Source organism: Coturnix japonica, chromosome 5 (genome assembly GCF_054131305.1).
Source record: "Coturnix japonica strain WE chromosome 5, WE-NBRP24, whole genome shotgun sequence".
Lineage (NCBI taxonomy): Eukaryota > Metazoa > Chordata > Aves > Galliformes > Phasianidae > Coturnix > Coturnix japonica.
In genome coordinates, this window is record NC_140667.1 from 27,756,545 (window position 1) to 27,779,457 (window position 22,913).

General features: G+C 42.8%; 1 protein-coding gene across 6 annotated transcripts in view; it reads left to right on the forward strand.

The window, feature by feature from the left end:
• Positions 1–22,913, forward strand: part of ACTN1 (actinin alpha 1) — a 77,897-nt gene that overhangs the window by 29,153 nt on the left and 25,831 nt on the right. For all 6 annotated transcript variants that reach the window (XM_085549004.1, XM_085549006.1, XM_085549008.1 and 3 more), the window contains exons 2-7: positions 4,534–4,648; positions 9,138–9,257; positions 16,084–16,170; positions 16,742–16,829; positions 17,389–17,467; positions 22,544–22,625. In XM_085549004.1, coding sequence (XP_085405130.1) covers positions 4,534–4,648; positions 9,138–9,257; positions 16,084–16,170; positions 16,742–16,829; positions 17,389–17,467; positions 22,544–22,625 — 571 coding nt within the window. The remainder of the gene's footprint in view (positions 1–4,533; positions 4,649–9,137; positions 9,258–16,083; positions 16,171–16,741; positions 16,830–17,388; positions 17,468–22,543; positions 22,626–22,913) is intronic.

Sequence of the window (22,913 nt, forward strand, 5' to 3'; positions counted from 1 at the left end):
GTGCTAGGAGCACCATCCCCTCCTCTGCAGGAGCCAGAGCTTTGTGGGCACGTTGCAACAGTAGTACTGGTTTGAAATTCTTGACTAGATCTCACCCCCCTGTTAAAGCACAAGGAAAGAGGATCTCATGGTGGCTGAGCTCTGCCTCCCTTGGAGGATGGTCCTGGCTTGCCAGTGAAGCAATGTTCCAGCAAATTCTTTCTTTGGTTGCTTAAGCCAAACCTCATTGCTGTCAGAGGGGAGGCAAGAAGCACTCACTGCTTAAGATCAATTATAGCTTTTTTGGGGCTGCCGTTAAAATTCAACAGGCTCTTGGCTGTGTTGGGAAGTTTATACTCATCCATGGACTGCGTGGAAGAGGGATTTAGCACGGAGAGAAGTGAAGAGCATCTGGAAAGGTCAGATAAAGCTGGAATGTCACTGTCACAGCCACACAGAGATAAAGCTGCCCATTTATTTTTTTTTTTTACTGTCAGCTATGTGGTTGTAGTGGCTTTGACATTTACATTGCTAAAATTGCTTTGAGGATGAAGTGCCTTATGGCTGTTTTCTTGCAGCAAAGAGCTCACTAGAGCTACTTTCAGCTCTGAACTTAAAATACTGACTTGCTGTCTTGCTTCCCCAAGTTGCAGGAACATTGTATGAAACACTCAGGTACCAGAAAGGTACAAATCATAGCTATAGCTGGGAGCAAGGGAAGGCAGAGAGCAGCAATGGCAAGTGTATGCACACATACTTCTTCCTTGGGCATTCCTCCATTGTGAGCACTGAGCAAGAAACAGACCTTCAAGGGATCTGCTGTGACCAATCTATGGAAAGATCCAGGGGCCAAGAAACACAGCTCTGTCTGCACCTCTGCTAAGGTTGCCATAGAAAATGTATGGTTTCATGGATTCACATGGATTCATGTGAAGAGAATTTACATGGCAGCATCTTCTCGTGCTGTTACTTGGTAAAAGTAGTTTTCCACTTATGTGAAATTTTCTTACATCCCAAGGTTAACGGAGTATTTGTTTTCTCTTCCTCGGGACAGAGAACCAGAGGAAAGAGTGAAGATAATTCCAAGCTTCTGCACATGTAGACAATGAGGAAAAATGTCTGCTGCTTAGAGAAGTGGTGTGACTATAGGCTCCAGAGGTGATGCCTGTGCTTGGCACTGCAGTTCTGCCCTCGCTCGTGGGGATAAGGCAGCACAGGGGCTCAGCAGCACAACCGATTGCTGCCGCTGTGACTAAGGGTGTGGGGAGGAGGGGATCTGGTGCTAGGAGGTGGATGGGGCGAGTGGGTGGTTTCAGTAAGTTTCCCAGAATAACAAAAAGGATCCTGTGCAGCTGCATGAAGCCAAGTCAGTATAAATGACTCCAACCAAGACTGCCAGGATTGCAAGTCTCAGCGGACAGCAGAAATTCCAGCTCTTTCTTCTCCTACTCCCAACCTCTCCCAACTTTTCTAGCGTATTTCTTCAGCCTTCTTTCAGCTGTCTGTCACATTTCCCTCCAATTTACTACTTGGAAATAAGATATTTTATTCCTCAGCAGTGTGTGCAGCAGATGCAATGTAAAGCAGCTTTCCGCTTACTGTTTTGACAGATGTTGTTGCGGGTTGGTTTGCAAGGAGTACTCTCTGTGAATCCCATAGCTATAAACTCCCATTCTTATTAAAAGCATTAATAATCTGCCTTGCTTGTAAAATGGCTTAATGCATCCACATAGAGCTGCTGTTTCCATATATTGTTGTACTGTTTGTGGTATTGTGGAGTTTACATCTGACCTGAAGGTACCACATGAACTGGTGGAGGTAGCTCCAGCATTATAGTTAGGGGGCTGGCTCTCACTTGAACTTTTCCACCAAGGTTCAGGGACTCTTACACCAATAAAGGTCATCTTAGTTGCATCATACAAGAAATATAAGTGCAGTCTGGTGGCCTGTGAACTAGATCTTTGACTTCCTCCTTGATTCAACAAGGATTTGTACTGTAAGCTAGGACCAGTCACTATCTGTTGGTATCTTCCTCTTTCTGCTTTCACAAATGAGGGGGAGAAGTATGGGCATCCGTGACTTTCCCGACATAAGTTGCTCTTGTATTTTGATACTGTAGTTGGTAGGGCGTTTGAAAACATCTATGCTCTCGTTTGCCCCTCTGGGGGAGTAAGGGAGCCTGGTTGTAAATATGAGGCAAGTAAATGAGCCTCTTCTCACATAAGACAGCGCAGGTAGTAGAATGAAGAAAGTAGTGCCGAAAGGATGTACTTCAGGATGCAGAGTCTGTTCACAAGTAAAGCCACTCTTGTTCTGATAACAGAGAACAACAACAAACCACGCTTCTGTTTCTCAGGGGAATAACAATAAAAAGCAATAAAACGTACTTAATAGCTTACTCTTTTTTGAAACTTCCAAATCTGGAAGGAAACCAGACCATCTTGAAAATGGAGATCCCAGACTTTCACAATACATGTTACCCATCCAAAGAGCAGTTGCCATGAAAATATTTGCAGCTGCACTGTTTTCCTGCTCTGTCCCAGAGCCCCAGCGGAGAGCAAGGCCAGAGCACAACAATGTAAAGCCCAGCAGCTGTTAAGCCATGCTTCTTCCTAGGAAAGATTCTGCTCGACACTGTTTGCAGTGGTGTAAGCATGAATGCAAGTAGGTTAACACAGGAAGCCCAGCCTCTAGAAAAATTAGAAAAGACTTGATGGTCTTTGCCATTTTGGATGGTCTTTTGAATTCCAGCACACGGTGTAAGCAGTGGTGAAGCATTCCTGAATTTCTGGCATGCAGTTCTTCAGAGTCAGCAGGGTCCTTCCTGCTTCAGTTGTGCAACAGCCTAAGATGGCATGAGTGCTGTGGTCTACTCTACCCTCCATTTTTACCCAATTTCCTCTTGCAAAGTCTTGCCAGACTCTGTTCCATACACTAGCTCAGCAGGAGACTTGGCATACTGGGGAAAGCAAGCAGTTCTTCACTGGGTCAGTGAGTTGAGTTGGCACTGGGAGCATGTCTTAAGAGAGAGAGGGAAGACTCCTTTTCTGCGGTAGGACTGAGCTTTTGGAGCTGCTTAAGTTTTGAGTTACCTCACCCTCCTATTTAAAGAGTGATTGAAGGGTTATTCCTCTGTACAAAGGAAAAGGTTTGCTTGGTGTCCTGTTAAAACACTGTGAAGCTCATTCATTAGTGCTCAGACAAACTTCTCTGCCTATAAAGAACCAGTTGGTGCCTTTTACTCTTCAAACCATTCTTTTGTTTCAAACTCCTGCATCTCCAATTTGGGCTCTTTCATTCCTCTGGTTGAGGCTTTGTCACACTGAGAGTGTTTTATATTTGACCGTCCAATGATAGCACTAGCTTTTCTCTTTCAGAGTTGCTTTTGATCTTTGAAGATAACTTCTATTCTCATGTCACTTACAAATTTAAACCCAGGCTTGGATCTCATAACTGACGAGCTGGTCTTGTCCCTGGGCAGTGTCCATGTGCCCATTGCTCAGAACAAATGCTGACAGAGCACACCCACAGAAAATGTGTGTTGTCATCACTTGTGGCAAAGTTCATTTCTCTCGTATGACAGATCCTCTTATTTTGACCACTTGAGGTCAGAAGGCGTTTCCCAAAAGGGTGTTATCTGGCCTGAAAGCCACTGACTGTGTTGTAATTTGGACTTCAGTTCCTGCTCCACTTCAAATACATTACTGCAGTGGTCCCGCATCGTATCACTGATTACGGAGTGGCTATGATCCCTCTGCCAGAGGCAATCAAGCAGTGGGAGTCTGGGACTCTAGGCAGTAGCATAGGTAATGCTCACTGTTAGCCTTTGAAGGACCTGTGCTTCTGTTGAGATGGGTGGTAGTGTTGTTGTTCAGGAAGGATTTGCTTCTCTACATAAGCAGTTGTTGCAGATGCAGGGGGCATGTGGAACAGGCAGGCAGGAAAGAGGCTCTGCTCAGCAGTGAGTTGTGGGAACAGCAGCAGCAGGAGTGATGCTATTGGGATGTGGTTTGTGTATTTGAGTTCTCTGCCCCTCTGTGCCCCTCTGGGGCTGCAGCCTTTGGTATTGGAATAGACTGGAAACAGTAGGCAGAAAAAAAAAAAGAAAAAAAGAATCATTGTTTTTAATGCACCAACCTAGAGACAAAGAGATTTGGAATACTGTTTTCCTTTTTCCTTCATATTATGTTAACATGTGTCACCCAACACCACTGGAGTCCCTAATAATGTGAACCTTCAGCATACCTTAAAAGTTTCAAGGTGATGTAAACCAACCACAAAGTTTAGTGGCCCTTCCAGAAGATCAAGCACCCTGAAGCCATGAAGTGACCACATCTGTCAGACTTCTTTTGCTACAAGAGCACCCCGCAACTCCTTTGGGTATTTAGATACTAACATTTGTGCTCTGCAAGATGGAAAAAGATGATAATCTAACTGGTGTTTCATTCTGTATCGCAGTACCCCTAGCAGCACTTCTTTGGTACTGAACTGCTGTTTGGCCTCTGGGAAGATTACTGACTGCTCTTTTTTTTTTTCTTCTTTCTTGTGTTTTAGACATTTACAGCATGGTGTAATTCTCACCTCCGCAAGGCTGGGACACAGATTGAGAACATAGAGGAAGATTTCAGGGATGGTCTTAAACTCATGTTACTTCTGGAAGTCATTTCAGGTGAGAGAGGTTGTGTGTGGTGCTCTCAAGTGTCCTTAGCATCTCTGTTCTGAAATCTGTCTTCCCCTTTTCTTGTAGAACAGGGACGGCGAGGGCTGTAATGCTGTAGATTTTGCTGGAACAAGAACAGCTGCTTTCTGATTCAGAACAAATTTCACTCTAACAAATATCTTGTCTCCAGCAGTGACCATGAATGCGCTTTTGGAATGCGTTCCAAGCCTCATGGCCTGTGCAGGCTGCCCATTGCATTCCTGCTCCTGCCTCTCGGCTTTCCTCCATTTGCCAGGAATGCACAGCCTCTTGTGAAGGCTCAAGCAACATCTCTCACTCCTTGGCAGAGCTGATGAAGCAGCTCTGGAAAGAGTGTGGGAATGCTGCACTGGCAAATCATACAAAGCCACATGACAGTGGGAATAGGATGGAAGTTATTGAAAAAGGAAAGTCAGGCCAGTAAATCTTCTGTGTCATTCAGTTTCAGCTGTGACTGAAGTTTTTCCATTCTACTTTCAATCTGAGCTCAGTGCTTAGGCCTTCAGGAAAAAAAGAAAAAAAACCCAACCAACCAAACCTAATGCAAAACAAAATCCCAGAAAACTATCTGGAATAAAAACAGTGACCAAATTAGGTCAGATTTGTTTTAATTCCCTATCACAGATGTCCTACTATTTGACAGATATCTCCCTGAACAAGGATTATTTTGTATAAGCAATAATTCCTGTTGATGTACTGATGAAATAAATGCCTTAAAGTACCGTGGGAGGTGTCACGAGGGATAAGAGTGTGAAACTGGGGCTGTGTGCTCACAGACTTTCACCCAATGGCTTTCAGTCAATAAGAGCAACCCTATGAGTTGCACCCCTGAGCTTCTTGGTGTGTTTTGCAGTAAAATTGTTGTGAGAGAGGCACTCAGGCTTCCTTCCCTCTGCTGCCCCTGTTTTCCTAACCTTCTCCATCTCCTGCAAAGATGCTGTGTGTGTGTGTGTGTACTCTTGAGAATGTATGGATATAATACCTTCGAGTTTTTGCCTGTGCTAGTAGTTTGGAGGGATCAAAGTTCACAGCATTGCTCCTGCAGTGTCTGTGAGAAGCTAGCAGGCAGAGCCCTATTTTTCTGTGCTTATTTTTTTGCATACTGTTGCTTTCCAGAGGAGGGGCTGCAGCCAGGAAGCTGGGGCAGATGGGCCCTAATGGCTTCGGTTCTGATTGCTGTGAGCAGGAAAGGGGAACATGAATGGAAGATGGTGTATGAGTACAGCAGACTGGCTGCTAGCACAGTAGCTCTCATGCCTCACACTCTTAATATCCTCTCCTCATCTCCCACCCCTCCAGTGCTGTTGTCCTGGTGGGAGCCCGCTCGGAAGTGTGACCAGCAGACAAAGGTGTGTGGAGCTGCTGTGGGCCTTGGGCTACAGAGCATCCTTCCTACTCTCCTCCTGGAGCCTCTTTGCAGCAGCTGGCCCCACCAGTAGCTCCTCTGACCTTTAAATTGGGAAGCAGCAGCAGCACCTGGGGTGCTGCCTGAGGGGAATGAATCCTCTCCTCATGCTTTCCCTGCTGGCAGGGTTTTGCCTGGATGCTCCTGCCATGGCTCCTGCGGATGGCCTGCCAAATGAGAGAGGCTCCGGATGGCTCTAAGCCCTCTGGTTCAGCCGCTGGCTTTCCCTTCAGCTTTTGGCTCTCTACACACCTTCCTTTTCCCGTGTTTTGGGGAACTGTGGAGCTGCTGACAGGAATTTGGCAGGGGTGGGATTGCTGCGCTACTCCTTTCCTCTCAGCCAGCTTAGCCATAGGCAGAGCGATGGCCAGAGGTGCCTTCAGCCACAAGGGCATGGAGCCAGGCTGGCCAGGAGCCGCACAGAGCCAGATGCTACCTGCTCCTCAGCAGCGGGTCTGGAGGTACATGAAGGGGAGCAGTAGCACTGCAGATCCTGTCCTGTTGGCTCTGTGCTGGGAAGTAACAGGTGGGCCCCACAGAAGTTGCCTGGCATGATGCACTTTCATTTTTCACTGCATGTATTTCCTTCCCCTCACAAAGCCTCACATTTTAAAAATACCACGAGACTCGAAAGGGCTGAGCCTGTCTTTACTACTTTAAAATACAGTTATAAGGCCCTTTTGTTTTGTTTTTTTTTTTTCCACCAAACAGAAGGGAGCACTAACTGAAATCTTTCCTAAAAAAAATTGCTGTAAACAGCATCTATGCCAACACTTCCTTGTGTTATTTGGCTTTTAACAAACAGCCTTGGTCTAGTACATGAGAACTGGAGAATGGAAGTGAGCAGGCCATTTCCGTCATCTGAGCTAGGTGAGGTACTGAGAAATAAAGCAGTAATACAAACAGCTGAAAGCAGAACATATTTCTAGCAGGCTTCCACTTTTAAAAGTCTACTTCATTAATACTGCATGGCATGGAACCTTATGAAGCTTTGCTCTGAACATCTAAATTTGTAATAAAGTTCAGGACTGAAGGCAATAGCCATTGGGTCTGGGGACTTTCTAAGTTCACCAAAACTTATTCTAAGACAAAATCTGCTACTGTGTTGTTTCGGAGAGGGAGACTGCAGTTGTGCAAACATTACTGGCTTCTCTTGGATCCTGATGTGGTCAGAGGGGAGACTGTGCCCACCCCAGCCCCACATGGAGCGAGTTGGTACCATCCCTTTGTTGGCAATGCACATTATGCAGCCACAAGGTGAATGGGATCAGCTTGCTGTTCCAGCTGAAACCCAGCCTCCTTCATTTTTCTGCTTTGCAGTCACATCAGTTAAAGAAAATAGTTATTTTTTTTGCTGACTTGAACCATTTGTTGACGTTTGGCAGCATAAATCAGCTTAAGTCTTTTCTGAAACTACATTTGTAAAAACGACATTGTGAAGCTGTCACGAAAAGTGCTTCCACTTCAATTTACAATGACTGGCATTATCCAGATGGAAAAAGAAAGCAACGCACCATGACGTGTACTTGATGGTCCATTAAAGTGAAGAACATTTTTTTAATCCTAAGAAGTATCTAGTACTGTAAATACGTCTTTTCACTTAAATTATGCCATTATGAAAGTGAATCTAGTTTTATCCTTAAGCCTGACACCAGCCTACAGTGATAAAGGATTTTCTTTTCCAGGCTTTTTTGCTTGGGAGGGCATGGCTGTGGTGGTAATCTGTTTTTCTCCCTTGTAGTTTCCTCACTCCTTTGTTAGGAAACAAGCCATCCACTTTAATATGAAAAAAAAGAGCTCAAAAAATGCTTTTCTTTCTCACCCTTAAGCCTTCAATAAAGCTTTTGAGTCAGCTCACGATTTAAATATTCATGCTCAGAATATAGCAGGAGGCTCTTGGAACTGGATCTGAGTCATTACTTGCCTGAACTTGCCCATTTGATCTCTTTTTAATTATTCCATACCTTCTTTTTCAGAATGCAAAACCTCACATTTTGTTTGTGTTTGTTTGTTGTATTCTGGAGCCTTGATCTGAAACCTGAGCTGCTCTGTTTGATTTCTGGTTATGTGGGTCGCATGTAGGTGCCTCCTGATGTCCTGTCAATATTTCCAATAAAGAGTCCTCTGAGAAGCCCACTTGTATGGGCTTTAATTTGCTTATCCTGACTATTAGGTTAATATGAGTAAAAGCAGGCCATGGGAACAGTTGCAGGCAACCAATCAAGAAGGGCACAACTTTGCTGAATGCAGCTCTTTTAAATAAAGAAGGTCACAAAGTGCTTTTCCAGGTTTTCCAGCATAGTTCCAGTAAAGATCCGGTGTGTGCCCTGAGACTTACTCCCTTATCCCAGAGCTATGCTGCTTCCCTCTCTGCCTCATTATAAGCATTTAAAATGCATACTGTTGTGTACGAAAGCATGACAAAGAGCTAGAAATACATTGAATGCATTTAGTGGAAAGGAATAGATGTGATGGTCCTTACAAAGCTGCTCACTGCGGAAGTGATGTTAAGTTCCCTGTAGGTGCAGCTGTGACCACTTGGTGCAAAGACTAGAGAGGTGTAAGGTCTATGTCCTGGCTGGGGAAAAGAAGGCGTGGTATAAGTTCATTCTAGTATTTGACAGCAGGGAATTCCAAGGAAAAGAGATTTGCTTTGTAAATTGCATGTTGTAAACACTGGAGATACGCTGCTCGCTTGTCTTCATGAGAAGAAGAAAACTTCCTTTCCAGGCACCATTATCAGTCTTGAATGGTTCAGAGGTTAATTTTTCAATGCTGGGCTCAGTGTGGTTTTGAAAGATTTCTATAATTGACATCTCTGACACAAACTCACAGCAGAAGGGATTTAGTGTTGACAGGTCCTCAATTATGAAATAATCCGGCGTCTGCTTCTTCCTGGGGGTACTTAGCAGTAAGTGTCAAGAAAAGATACAGGGAATTCTAACCTGTGCCCTTCTGAGCAGTGGGAGCCACCAGGATGGGAAAACATCCATAAGAGAGGAAAGGCTTCAGGGTTGTTTTCTAATATATATATATTTTCTCTTTTCTTCCTAGGTGAACGTTTGGCTAAGCCTGAAAGAGGCAAAATGCGAGTGCACAAAATATCCAACGTGAACAAGGCCTTGGATTTCATTGCCAGCAAAGGAGTCAAACTAGTATCGATTGGAGCAGAAGGTAAAGAAACCAGCTGATTTGTGTGGGCCCAAGCTGTGCCCAGACAGCTCCATGCTCTACCATGTTCTTGTAAAAGAAACCATGGCCGTAGAAAGGGGACATATTGGATCTTTTGTTGGTCACAACAAGCTGCAAAACTTAATTACCTCCTGGCCTTTATTGGTCATTTCTCTTTCTTTTCTCCTGGATCCCATGACTCATGGAAAACAGTGGGCTTTCATCAGGGTGTTTCTTTCTCAATTGAAACAGAGCAGCTGCTTGTACTTAGCTTGTTGCAGAGTTGCTGGGACAGATCCCCTTTTGCTGTAGGACGTCCCTTAGGTCAAAGCCAAGGGCAATCACCAACACAGGTAAAGGATCCCAGAGACTTCAGCTGTCAGGGTGTCCAGGCTTCTTGTGCATTCTAGAAATGTGAGTGCTATGGCTGGAAGCCTGTGTACTGTTGTGCAGAGATCATTGTGGGCAGCACTGGGGATGCCCTCAGAATAAACTTGCAGATTGATTGTGCAGCATGGAATTGTGCAACATTTTTGTCTTTCTAGCAAATTTGACAGGTGTTTTGCAGATATATCACAAGATTCAGATAGGCTTGCAGGCTGGTAGAATAATTTGTTCTTTTATAAACCTTAGCAATTAGTAATCTTATCTGGACTGTTTTTATGACACTCGTTTTCCTTTGCTCTAGACCTTTGTCTGAGTTCTGCCTTTGGACTCCTTTTGTCACTGTTGCTGTGGAGACACTCAGCTTCTGTGGTATTTCTAGGTTTGCCTTTACAGTGACCATGGAAAATGAGGGGGTTTATTATCTCCATCTTACAGATGGGAAAGCATGGTTTCTCCTTGGAAACTCTTGTCAGCCAGGAAATGAGTCCATAGTACAGTTCTGAATGACCACTCATCTTCTGTCAGAGTTGTAGGACTGCAAGGCTGAGATCTGTCTGCTTATAGTCCAGGAGGTCAGCGGGATGTTGGTGTGTTGTCCTGAGATCTGGACTCTTAGGCACACTCTTGGGGTCATCTGTGGTCCACTAGTTCTGTATGAGATCAGGCAGAATACCTCTGCCCCTGGAGGTGTTTGTGTTTGCCTTACCCCATTTACCCCAGCTTAAAGTTATGATGTTACGAGGACTTCAGAATACTTTGTGGAGATGCTTTCTTACTGTGGTAATAACTTTGGTATAACTTGCATGTAGAACTTCCCTTCAGTTTTCTCTCCTTTTCCCACAGCAGCAACTTAGGGTGTTGCTTTCCCTGAGTGCTGTTTATGTAAGCCCAGAAGCATGGGTACAGTTATTTTGTGTCCTTACAAGATGTGTCCAGTGTCTTGATTCAGTATTCCATATCAGTATGTATTGTAACTAGAAGCTGGGCATGAAGATGTAGGTCTCCTGCCTTAAGAGAAGACAATTGTAATCTGGATCCTGGATAGACAGTTCCTTCTGGGAACCTAGAGCATGTGTAAAACCTAACTGCACTGCTCTGATGCATTTTTCTTTCTTTTCTGGTTCTGGTTTCCCTGGCATTAGTTGGCCTTTTTCCTCTACTTCCCCTGTATTTTTCTTTTTTGATCTTTGCTCCTGAATCAGCTATGACTACCCTTCCAGCACTTACAGATCATTTACAAGTAAAAGGCTCTGTGACCAATGATATCCAGGGCCTCATTACTCAGTACTGACTCACAGCAGTTATCCTGTTAAGAAATAGTCTGTGAGGTGCAGTTTTGTGATAGCCACCATGATTTAGTTTAGTCTAAACTGTGATTCCATGTGAACTGCCAAACCTTTCTGCATCGCTTTTGTCCTGCTGCCCACGCAACCGTGCAAATATGTGGTTATCCAAATAAGGGTTTCCTTATACCCCCAAAAAGGTCTGGCTTTTAATAGATCACCTTGGCTTTTGACAGCACTGAAGTTTGTACTGATGTTAAGTTTTGGTGTTTATACAGAGCACTTTGATGCAAGCTCAAGCTAGGCAAGTGTAATTCCAGAAAGGGCCCAGCCCAGTACCTGCCTTTGCCCCTGAGCTAAGCCCAGCCCACTCTGGCTGTCAGCAGGAGGCATAAGCCTGCAGCGGGGCTTCAGCCCACTCCATCCAAGTGCTGCGTACCTGGTAAATTACATATCAGCTATGAAAATGGATTTTTGCTTTGAACAGTATAGCAGTATCTCCATCCTCTGGAGGAGTTACATGCTAAGGTATAATATTCAGGCTTTAAGAAGACATTGCACAGTAGCAGACTAGAAAGTAAGAGTCAGTGAGGCAGTCATAACACTGCACCAAGAAAATGAGCTGTAGAAGCCTCAGGCAGGCAGGACTGATCGAGGAAGTTTTCTCCCCCAAGGGAAAACTAGCAGCTTGTGGCAGCGTGGGGGTACTGACTAGGCCACCACACTCTTCACCTTGAGGGCACTTGCTCCATCTCTGGTTGTCTATCTGCCAGACAGCAGTTTTGTGTGGAAGGTCTGCAGCCCAGCTGGAGTCCTCTGTATACACTAGATAAATGGCACTGGCCATCAACGTTATGTTTTTTCCCCACTTTATTTTTTTTTTATTTTTTTATTTTTTTAAGTTAAAACATAACCTCCAGAAAGAAAGAATTCCACTGGGAGACACTTGGGTCAACTTAGGCCTTGTGAAACCATGGTTAATCAGAATTTAAGCCAGAAAAAATGTTTCCTTGGTATTTCTCTTGCATTTTGACAGATGAAGATCCCTCTGTGCTGCCTAGAAGCCAAACTTTGCAACTTTGTCCTAGTGGACAAGAACCACAGTAGAAGAGGGTTTCTTACACACAGCATGTGTGTGGGACATGTTCCATGTCCACATCAAGTGGAAAGTGAACTAAGCAGGCAGAATAAGCATTGAGGCTTAAGAGCTGCTTTTTACAGCAGTTGTGGTGTACAACAGGTCTTTGTAAACCCGGATCAGGGAATGGTCTATCCTGCTGCAGCTCTCAAATCTTTCTTCATCTGCTTTTAGATCTCTTTTTCATCTGATATCTCAAGATCATTTGCTGTAATCAATTCCATACTAGGACCAAATGCTCCAGAGTTTTACCAGATTGAATAGTCTGTTGAATAGCAACTGTTTTATTTGCACCTCTAATCTGCATAGAAAGTTACTGATTTCTTATACAGACGTAGCTCAGTTCAACATAGAGATAACTGCTGATCCCTCTTCTCACCTGTGTAAGTCAAAGGAGAAATAAAGCATAAAGATTTCAACAGTTGCAGAAGTCACAGCTGAGCAAAACACTTTCTGAACCACAGGGCAGAGCAAGCATGCATCTAGCAGCAGAAAGGAAGGAAAAATAAGGTCTCTCCATGTCAGTGAGTGAAACATAGTTTTATATTTGCCCCCATCTCCTGCCCGCTCACAATTAGGGAGCTGAAATGCACACTTCCTTCATTAATGCCAGCAAGCTGTCCTAAATCTGGCCGGACCATCTCTAGCAACATATCTTTAGTTCCAAAATCCTAAAACTTCCCTGCCTGTAGTTGCTCCTCTGCACCTCCTTTGTTCCATGGGGTAGCCAGGTGCTGTGCTCTCATGCATAATTCAGTTTTAGATGCAGTTGGGGTTAACAGTTTCAGTGGCATTGATTCTAACTGCTCAGGCCAGCAGTAGAAAAGTAAGCTTAGTCCTTTTAGTATTTTTCAAAATGAATTAATGACTTTGAAATGGCATTTTATAAGTCACATCTATGTAGCAAGCCAGTCTTGCTCCTAAGGAGTGAGTGTTTGTCAGGCCCTTAATTGGCTGTCAAACAAATGGATGAGAATGCTGTAATTTTTGCATGTTTTGTTTGTGATCTCTGGAGCAATAGTAGGGGCTGGGTGGAAGCGTATTCACTGATGCAAGAAATTTTCTTCCAGTAGATGCAGATGCTTTGTCAGCTTTAGCTAACACCAATCCACCCCCAAATTGAATGTAGATTACATTAATAACATCTGTTTGCTGCTGCTGGTGGTGGTGGAGGAAACTCAGAGAATGTCTGCAAAGGTCCTGCTTAGGAAGAGTTCTTAGAAAGCAGTCAAGCAGAAGATTCTGTCTATTAGCTTTTTAATGGCATACTTGAACTACTCTCATGTTAGCTGAGTGTCACTTACATCAGAGGGAACAAAGAGAATATCTTCAATTAGACTGTTCCAACTTCGTAGTGTTAAGTTTAACATTTTAACAGTTTCTGAGGAATTTCTTTCTCGTCATCACCAGGAGGCAGTTGGCTCCCTGCAAACCTGTTTTTCACTTTTGCTTCTTGTATTCATTATAGTGGAAAGAGTCTGGCACCAGCCAAAGGGCACTGAACGAATTCTCAAGAAAAACAGGTTGTCATTGAGGAGTACAAGGATGGGAAACTGGATGAGTCAGGGCCAAAGAGCACATGGCTCTTTCTGAACAAGCTGGTTGTTTTTTCCAACCAGGTTGTGGGGAGAAGTTTTTTAGCTGTGGAAATGAGAAATGATTGCCTGCTTCTAACAAAGAATAACAATTATGTGAAGTCTATTTAAAAGAAGAAAAAAGAGAAAAGATAAAAAGGAAGAGAAGGACTTAGGATAATGTAGTAGGTTAAATCTGCAACCCAGGATGGATCACTCACATCTGTGTCTGCTTGGTAGGTGGTGAGTTTTCTATTTGTCAAGAAAAAAACCAAAGTGATCTGTAGAGATGGAGCGGTGGAAATACTTTGGGCTTCTTCTGGAGCAGCTTTGATTTGGTGCGGTGCCAAGGAAGAAACTGACATGGGAGAGAGGAGCAGACATCTTTCTTTTAAAATGAGTTTTGCAAAGAAGAGGACTGGAGGGGAAGGGCTACTTTCTGCCTTAATTCCACCAGCTAACTTTATAGAAATGGAACACAACTAGAGCATAGTGCTGAGTTCTAATGCCACACCGGCAACTTAACACCATCTGGTTTTATGTAGTGTCTTGACCTTTATTTCCAATTAAAATGCATGGAACAGTAATATCAATTACCTGTTCCAGCTCACTGATTGATATATTAGTGCTCATAAACCATTTTCAGCATTGAAGCGTTGCCATCAGATTTTAATCTAGTCCATTAAAGGAAAAATATAAATTTATTTTCAGATCTCAGATAGACTTGAGGGTTGTCCTGCCAATGGCTGTGGTCTTTCCAAGCATTACTTTTTATATGTTTGATTGTTTTTACATCTGCACACTTGAACTGAACAAGGTGAAAACATGGATGGGCGCTGTGCTAACACTGGTATATTTAACAACAGTAAGGATTTTTTATAATGCTGATTATGGTGCTTCATAGGAGGGACTGACAATGCAAAAAGTACAGGACTGAATATACTCACCATTGCTGATGTTTTCTTACATCAGTGCAGACCTCAAAATACCTGTAAAAAAAAAACATTTTTTAGAAAACTTGTCAACAAGTAAACATAATTTTTCATGCCAGAAATAACTGTGTTTCTCTCATACTGCAGTGAAAAGTTTGTTGGTCAGTTAATACTGAACAAACCAATGCCCTATCCAAGCTGTAAGTGCAAGAACAAGTGGACAGAGAGGCGTGGCAGAGTAGAATAAGCTGGCATGTCTAGTTTTATATCCTTAAAACTTGTAAATCCCTACTGCAGATTTATATCAAAGCGCAGCAGAAATTAACCTTCCAGTTTGTACTGGAAATTGCACCACAGGGATCACAAAATCACAAGGCATCTTAACTAGAAAATTTCAAATATTGTTATTTTTATGACAGAATCCAGATGGGGGGCAGCCTATACCACACATTTTGTGCTTGCCCCCGCACATGATGTGTTTCTACTTAATGGAAGCTGTGCACAGAGGTGTGTACAGTACTACAGAAATGGTCTCTGGCTGTGTTGTTAGGACTTGCTTTATTCTAGCTCAAACAGTGGGTTACTTCCAGTCCTTTTCTTACTGAAAGTGCCTTTGCAACCAGCTAGTTGCTTGTGAAACATCCACCTGCTGTTCAGGAAACTACCAGAGAATGGCTAGGAGAAGGTAGATAAGTTATTTTCACCATCTGGAGAAAGCAAAGGCTGTAAAATTTATAACCTGAATCAATATCATCTGCACAGATTTTTTGAGGATCAGCTCTTGAGAGCCAGCTGCAGCTGCTTGCAGTTTGGACTGTTTGGTGCTCATCTGCATGCAGTAGAAACCCCTTTCTGGGCGAGCATCCACCCAGCACCTCCTCTAGAACCTTTATCCTTTATCCCTTTAAACCTCACACGTGCAAGCAGTTGCTTTCTAAAGCCTCCAAGCTTGTTGACCCTGAATGATTTATATTGCAGAGTCCATTGAACAATAAAACACAATCTGCTTGACATCTTAGTTCATAATATGCTCTGCTCAGCCTGATCAGCGTGAGTCTTTGCTTCCTCTTCAAGCATGATGCATTTATTTTGAGAAATGCTTTTTTGTGTCTTTTGGCAATTACATGTCTGGAAGAGGTCCTACACAGGCAGTCTGGATCGTTTAGGTTTGTTTGAAATGAAAACTTGGTATTTCTTGGTTTTATTTTGTTCACACCACAAAACCAGCTCCTGTGGTGAAATATGCTGTTATAGATTGGTCCTTATTTTTGTGTCAAATGCTGTTTTTTAGCAGTAAATGCAGGAGGGCCAATGTAATTTGTGAGTACTACTGCACAAAGCTGTGCTGCACCATCAGAGTATCTGGGGAGGCAGAACAGATTTAGCTTAAATTCTGCTTTTCCCTTCTGCAAAGACAAAGGTTTCCCAGTGCTTCCATTTTACTGGGATTTGCATTTGTGACTTGATGCCTTCTGTTTCTTAATTTTCTTCCTCCCCCTTTGTTTTTTCCCCCAGAAATTGTGGATGGCAATGTTAAAATGACTCTTGGAATGATCTGGACCATCATCCTTCGTTTTGCCATTCAGGATATCTCAGTTGAAGGTAAATCTCAGTTCTTTCCAATGATAGTTAATCAACAAAATCCTGGGGTAGCCATGTGGCTTTGCCACTTAAAAAGCTCAGAATGTGCTTGTACATATGTCAATGGGAGATCCCAGGGAGCTGCCATTGTGGTCTCATTGGCATTTCTGACCAGGCTCAGATGTACCAAGATGAGTTTTTCAGTTTCTCTTCTTGAAAGATAGTGTAGGAGAAGCTCAAAAAGATGGCTATGCAGGAAAGTCAACTTTGATTATGGAATCTATTGTTATCCTTGAAGGCTGATACAAGGACTTGCACTGAAAATGGACCTTTTTTTTTTTTTTTTTGCGAGTTTTACAAATCTAATCTCAAAACACCTTTTCTTTATTACAAAACCTCATTAAGAAAATAACAATAGCAAAACTATTCCAGTAGACTTTTCAACAAGGAATTTTCTGACAAATTAAGTTAAATAAAATGTGATTCAGCGCTGTCTCTCCTAAAGAGAAGTTGGTTATATCCAGCATATGCTTCAGCAACTCTTACTTTATGAGAAAATTGATTGATTGTTGTGCATCTTTTCTTTCTTTAGAGACATCTGCTAAAGAAGGACTTTTGTTATGGTGTCAGAGGAAGACAGCCCCCTACAAGAATGTAAACATCCAAAACTTCCATATCAGGTGAGAGCAGGCAAGAACTCAGCTTTACCATCTGTGTTATTTTCAGATGTCTTTTTGCTACGTTCAACAGTGTTACTGATGCAACTGCATTTCTTCGAGAGATCTGTATTACATGGTAACAAAGTAGTCCAGAGAGACACATAGGAAATTAAAAGCAGGGGTTATAGGACGATCCAAGTATCAACGTCCCTATTCCTAATTCCAATTACAAGTGCTGCTTTTGTAAACTGTAGGGCATAAAGTCCTCTGAAAAGCATCATATATATAACTGGCTAAGCAAGACAGCTTTTACCTTAGAAGCCTTGAAGGAAGGCCTTTTTAAACCCTTATTTCATCAGAGAGCTGGTGTAAAGGAGTTGACAATGCAAAGGACAAGTCTTAATTGCAGCAGGTTATTATAAGGCTTGAAAGAAATCCTTTCCAGCACTTAGAGAGACTCTGCTAGATAGAAACTAAACCGTGATTAATCATCCTGGTGTCTCCCCTCATGCTCCTGCCCATCACTGTGTCTCTCCCTGGCTGACCCTGCTCATTTTGCTCTCTTCTGTCTCTCTCACAGTTGGAAAGACGGCCTTGGTTTCTGCGCTTTAATTCACAGACATCGTCCAGAGCTCATTGATTACGGGAAGCTACGAAAGGTACAGCTCAATTTGTTTGTTGTACCAAATATTTGGCCTGCGTAAATAAAGAGGGAGAAGAATTAGCTTGATAAGCAGATAATTGGAGAACTTCAGCATAAGCTTGTGGTTGCAGGACTAGGAGGGAGGAAGGCGGGATGAATCAGAACATTCAGACTTCTTAGTGAAGCGTGAACTTAATGAGCTGCCTGCTTGACTTTCCTTGCTTTCAGACTGCCTTAAATGAACAGCACGTGCTCCAGTCGCAGCTGATTAGCAAAAAACGGCTAAATTCAGTCACATCGAATGGGAGTCCAATTCTGCACTAACGTCACAGGCTAGCAAGTCAGATTTCTAGGAAGAACTGGATTGAAACTGGTTATGTGGCAGCCAAGTGCAAAAGCTCAGTGAGGTGCCCTCACTGGATGCTTGTCCCATGCTTCCAACTTAGCACTGAGCCATCTACAGTTCTGGATGTCTCTTGGCATGTAGATGCTAAGCACCAGAAAAGCACTTAACACTCAGTTTTATTTTACAAATGGCCACTGGAAACACAGCATCTATTTGCTCTAGAATTTGCCTCCTGTGTTTCTTGGAAAAAAGACTGTTCAGTGAATGATGAGAATATGCATTCAGCACTTTGTGTTGCCAGCAGTGTTCTGACCCAAACTAGCGACAGCAGAGCGAACTGGATTCATGTCCTTCTTGCATTCTCACTGTCTGCTTATGTCCTGCACACAAGCCTAGTGAAATGTCAGCAAGAGCATTACTGATGCTGATACGCAAGAAGTTTGGCCATCAGTTCTCAGGCTGGCTGCTACAAAGTGCAGTCATGCTCAAAACTAGCAAGGGAAATAAGCATAGAATCTCATCACTAGTAAATCTGGGCTCTTGAATCACTGTGCAAATGGACAATATGTAAATGGTTTAATCAAATTAGCTGTATCCTTGAGGCAATGAATTATACAATGCCTGATCTGCATCTCAGTAACCTTTTAGATCTTTACTATCTTGCAGAGCATTCATTTATATTATTTGATTAATTTTAGTGTCTGGAGTCAGTATGTGATGAAGCAACAGTGCGGAAAGGCTCTATATATTTACATAAAGAGCACCAATAGAAAAGGGAATTATTAGAACTAACTAAATTTTCAGTGACTGATCTTTGGAAAATAAAAGCAGCTAAGCAACATGTCTGATAAACGCAACAGGGGAAAATGCCATGATGCTGCCTATTACCAACAAAGTCCTAAGCCAAGTCTGAGCAAAGCTAGAGAGGGAAAGAAAAGGAAAGGCTTTATCTATGGGCCTTTTAAGGTGAAAGAGAATGTAACTGTCCTAATTAAAGTCAATATTGATGGGAAGGGATTTGTCCTCCTTGGAGTGAGGTAAAGGGAACTGGCTGTGTTTGTGCTCCCCTTGCCTTTATCACATCCTTCATCAAGTTCCTTCTGCCATCCTGTAGTCTTCTGACTTGCTGTGTCATTTTTATGTTTGTTCTGCCTAGATTACATTAAAGGCATAAGATTAAATGCATGTTTGATAGCTCTACAGAACTAAAGTCTTCTGCAAACAGCTGGGAAGAACTTAGCTCAGTTGGGTGGTGGCTCAAATACCCCCATGTACTACAGTCCATCTAGAAATGTGGTCTCTTATTGCTGTTGGATGTATTTCTTACAGGTGTTTCTGAAGACATGAATTATATTAACAGGATTTTTTTCCCAGTGTCTTCAGCTCTGGCAGATATAAGAAGTGCTGACACTCTTGATTTTCCTCCATCTCCTTTCCTGAATGCTAGTTAATAGAAGGTTTTTTTTTGTCACTCTGCAATAATTGCCATGGCAACCTTGTGTGCTGAGGGGACTTGGGACTAACTGGAGGAGGAGAGATGACTCCTTGTGTGAGTTAGGGTTGTGCTGAAAGAGGAGGAGTTGTGATTGTCTTTAGTCAGCAAAAGCAGCGAACCTGCCAGGTAGGCATTTGTTAAGAGCAGGTTTGCAGTCTGCCACTGTTAAAACAACATAATTCTTATATGGAAAACTATATATTTCCTGGTTGTTGACCAAGCTACAGCCTCCAAGTCTCTTTATGTCTCCTTGTCTCAATTTCTGTGTTCATGTAGGCAGCCTGGGAGCTGAGGCACCTCTGGAGAACCTCATCTTAGTCAGTGCTTGAGCTGTGAAAGAAATAGGAACAAGTGATTCTGGCTCTTGGTTGGTTTTCTTTGCTTGCTGCCTTTGGGTCACTAAAGTGTGCCTGCAATTGTGGTGCTGGAGTGCTGCTCTGCAAAGCCTAGAGCTGCCAGGACAGTCTTCATTTATCTTTCCCTCTTCACAGGGAGTCAACTGAAAGGTGTAATTTGAAACAATGGATATCTGGCGTACAATGGTGTGAAACTGAAAGCAGTGGTGTTCAGAGGAATTCCCTGGGCTCAAGGCCCTGTTTCAGGCATGGGCGGACCACAGGAAAGCCTGTGTCTTGCATCAAAGAACATCACCTTTGTGATGAGCAGCTCCACACTCCATGTGGGGGAAGTTTTTCCCACAGGTAACAGGGCTTTGCTCAGGCTTAGATCTCTGTTCATCTCTGAGCAAGTCTTGGCCTTAGGTAGCTTGCTTTCAGTAGCATTATCTTTAGCTTAATTTCTCAAGAGACTGTGTGATCTCACATCTCTCTTACATATGAAATAGAAGTCAGCTGGCATCATCTAGGTGAGTCTTCAGTTTCCCACACATTAAGACTTCCAGCCCTTCCTGTGGGAGTGTCCAAGGCCAGTAAGTTTTCCCATCAGGAAACCTCTCCCAGCTTTCAGCTTACAGTTTCTTTTTACCCTTTGGCAACATTGCTCCTGGTGTTATTTCTTGCAGACTGATAGGAAAGCTATCTGCAATGAGCTTGCTCCTCCCTTTCCTCCAGGAGAGGCTGACTGCTCCTCAGGCAGCCTGTGCAGATGGGACTGTGCTAAGGAGGAGTATGGGTTAGTAATACTAGGCACCTTCTCAGGGGATTAGTAAAGTTATGGAGTCACGGTCGGCATGGGTTGAAATTAAATACCTAGTGATTACATTGCTACGGAAGCAGAAAATGACACGTAGACTGTGGGAAGATTTCACTCAAGTGAAAGAAAGGCTGTTACATTTCTTTCCTCTAAGGCTAAATGGAGCTAAGGGTCTGTCTATATGTAGTAGGCAAGGTATGTTATATTCCAGTTAGTCTCAGCTCCTTGGATTTGGTTACTCTTTGGATTCTTAGTGGTTTCTCCACAGCATGTACAGAAGACAAGTATGCTGGTGTTGAACTGGTGCCAGCATCTGTAATTCCATTGCACAGAGTGGATTCTTGTGGCTGGAGGATATGTAAAATCTCCTACACCAGTAAAGTTTGAAAAGATGGATTTAGATATACCTGATGAAGTCACCATAGAATACTATATAGAGATCAAGTTCTGTCTGATGCTGAGAAATGATGGCTTTTCACCATGTGTGACAGCTGCTGGACTCATCACAGTGTGCAACATTTTCTCACTTAATATTGACTTGTCCCAGTGGACTAAGGATGAATCAGTGGTTGTCTTTGTTTGGATGGCCTCTGCCTGTGGTTTCCTTTGGTAGGTGAAACATTTCTGTCTCCTAGAGACATTCATCCAAATGAACATGAATTGTTATGGGATGCCAACCTAAAGCCTGTGTTAATTCCTGGAGACCTACTGCAACAAGCTGCTTTTCAGAAGGGCTGAACTTCCTAGCTTCACAAAGCTGTAATCCAAGGGCTACCTAGTGACTGACTAGTGCCTTAAAGAAAGCTTCCTGCAAGCCACACTCTGTCTGCCCAGGACTGCCTAACTTCATGTTTCATGCTGCCTGGTTCAAATAGTTTCCTATTGACTGAAATTCAGGCACAGCTGAATCTTCCAAGTCGGAGGGCTAAGTGAAGGCACATGCTCTCAAACAGAAAAGAAACAGAATGCATATGCTACTTTAGAAAGAAGGTTTATGTAAGGTTATACTTTTTGTTTCCTAATTTTTAAGGCAGGACTCATTTAGTGTGTCACAGATGGCTAATGGAAAGAGACACTCCATCCTTCCTCCCTTCTGAAAACCTCTTAGCAAACATGGTGTCTAAATGCAAGCAGTTTGAGAACAGCCCCTCTCCAGCAAGAGACACTTCTCTCAACAGTAAAAATGAGAAGTGAGATGTCCTTTGTCATCCATGGAATTTCAGAAGGACCATAGGAATCAGGCTTGTGTGAGGGTCTCATACTAGTTATTAAATGTTTTGTTGCTGATAGTTATGTTTGAATGCTGGGAGCAATTTGCAGAGGTCTTTCATTTCCAGTGACATCTGCATTTCACATTCTCTTGTTCAGCACTCTAAAATCTACTTACCTTTGTCGTATGACTCATGGCACACTCAACTTTGTTTGGAATTTGATTACTGTGTATTGATGTCTGTATCTGAAGTGCATCTTGCTACAGCATAAGTTTTATATATAGAGAAGTAGAAATACACTAAGGAAATGGCAAGTGCTGTACAGCACATGGGGAGAAGACTAATACTCAGACAAAATGGGTACTTTTGTATTTATTTTGTAGAGATTTGTTAAAACATTTTTATTCCTCCCACTCAACTGGTGTTCAACAAACTGTGCACTGGCTAAGGACAGCACACATTGAAGATGTTGTTACTATTTTAGTATTGCTTAGGTGTTCTAACAGATACGCTGCTTTGCAGTTCTTTAAAATGGGAGATGAAAACCTAATGTAAGCATGACATTTAAATGTGTGATATGGCCGCTTACTATCTGTTTGATGTGAAGCTGATGTAATCTAAAACTAGGTTCAAGTGTATTATTCCTTCTCATTGTGAGTGTAAAGATTCTATGTTACTGTCATATCGTGAATCTCCAGGCTCTGCTTTCCAAAGAAAGCTAATTATTTCATCCTGCTACGTGAGGAGTTGCATGTAATTTTGTCTGGACAGCTGAGTTTCCTGAACTAAATCAAGCACAATTGCTCTGTCTTGAGAGAAATGTTGTTATGAGTTGAGAGAACTTTATTATGAGTTGATGCTGATTCTGTGCCTCTGTTTCTTTCCCAGGATGACCCTCTCACTAATCTAAACACAGCCTTTGATGTAGCTGAGAAATATCTGGATATCCCCAAGATGTTGGATGCAGAAGGTAAAGTACAATGCAGTGGGTGTTAACTTGCTTTTTCTCAGGGAATTTCCCAGTTACTTTAGGTGGATTTGTATTCTACAGGAATTCTGTAATCAGAGTGCTCCTTCCATCAGTACTTGCTAAATGTATGGGAAAAAAGTTACAATGGAATAATTGTATGTTCTGCTTCCCTCTTCCTTCTGTGCCCCTCAGTAGTCTCAGTTTGGTACCTTTGGAGATTTGAAGCTGGGGATGATTCATTAGGAAGAGATGAGTAACACCTGGCTGTGTCCACAGCTGACTAAAGCA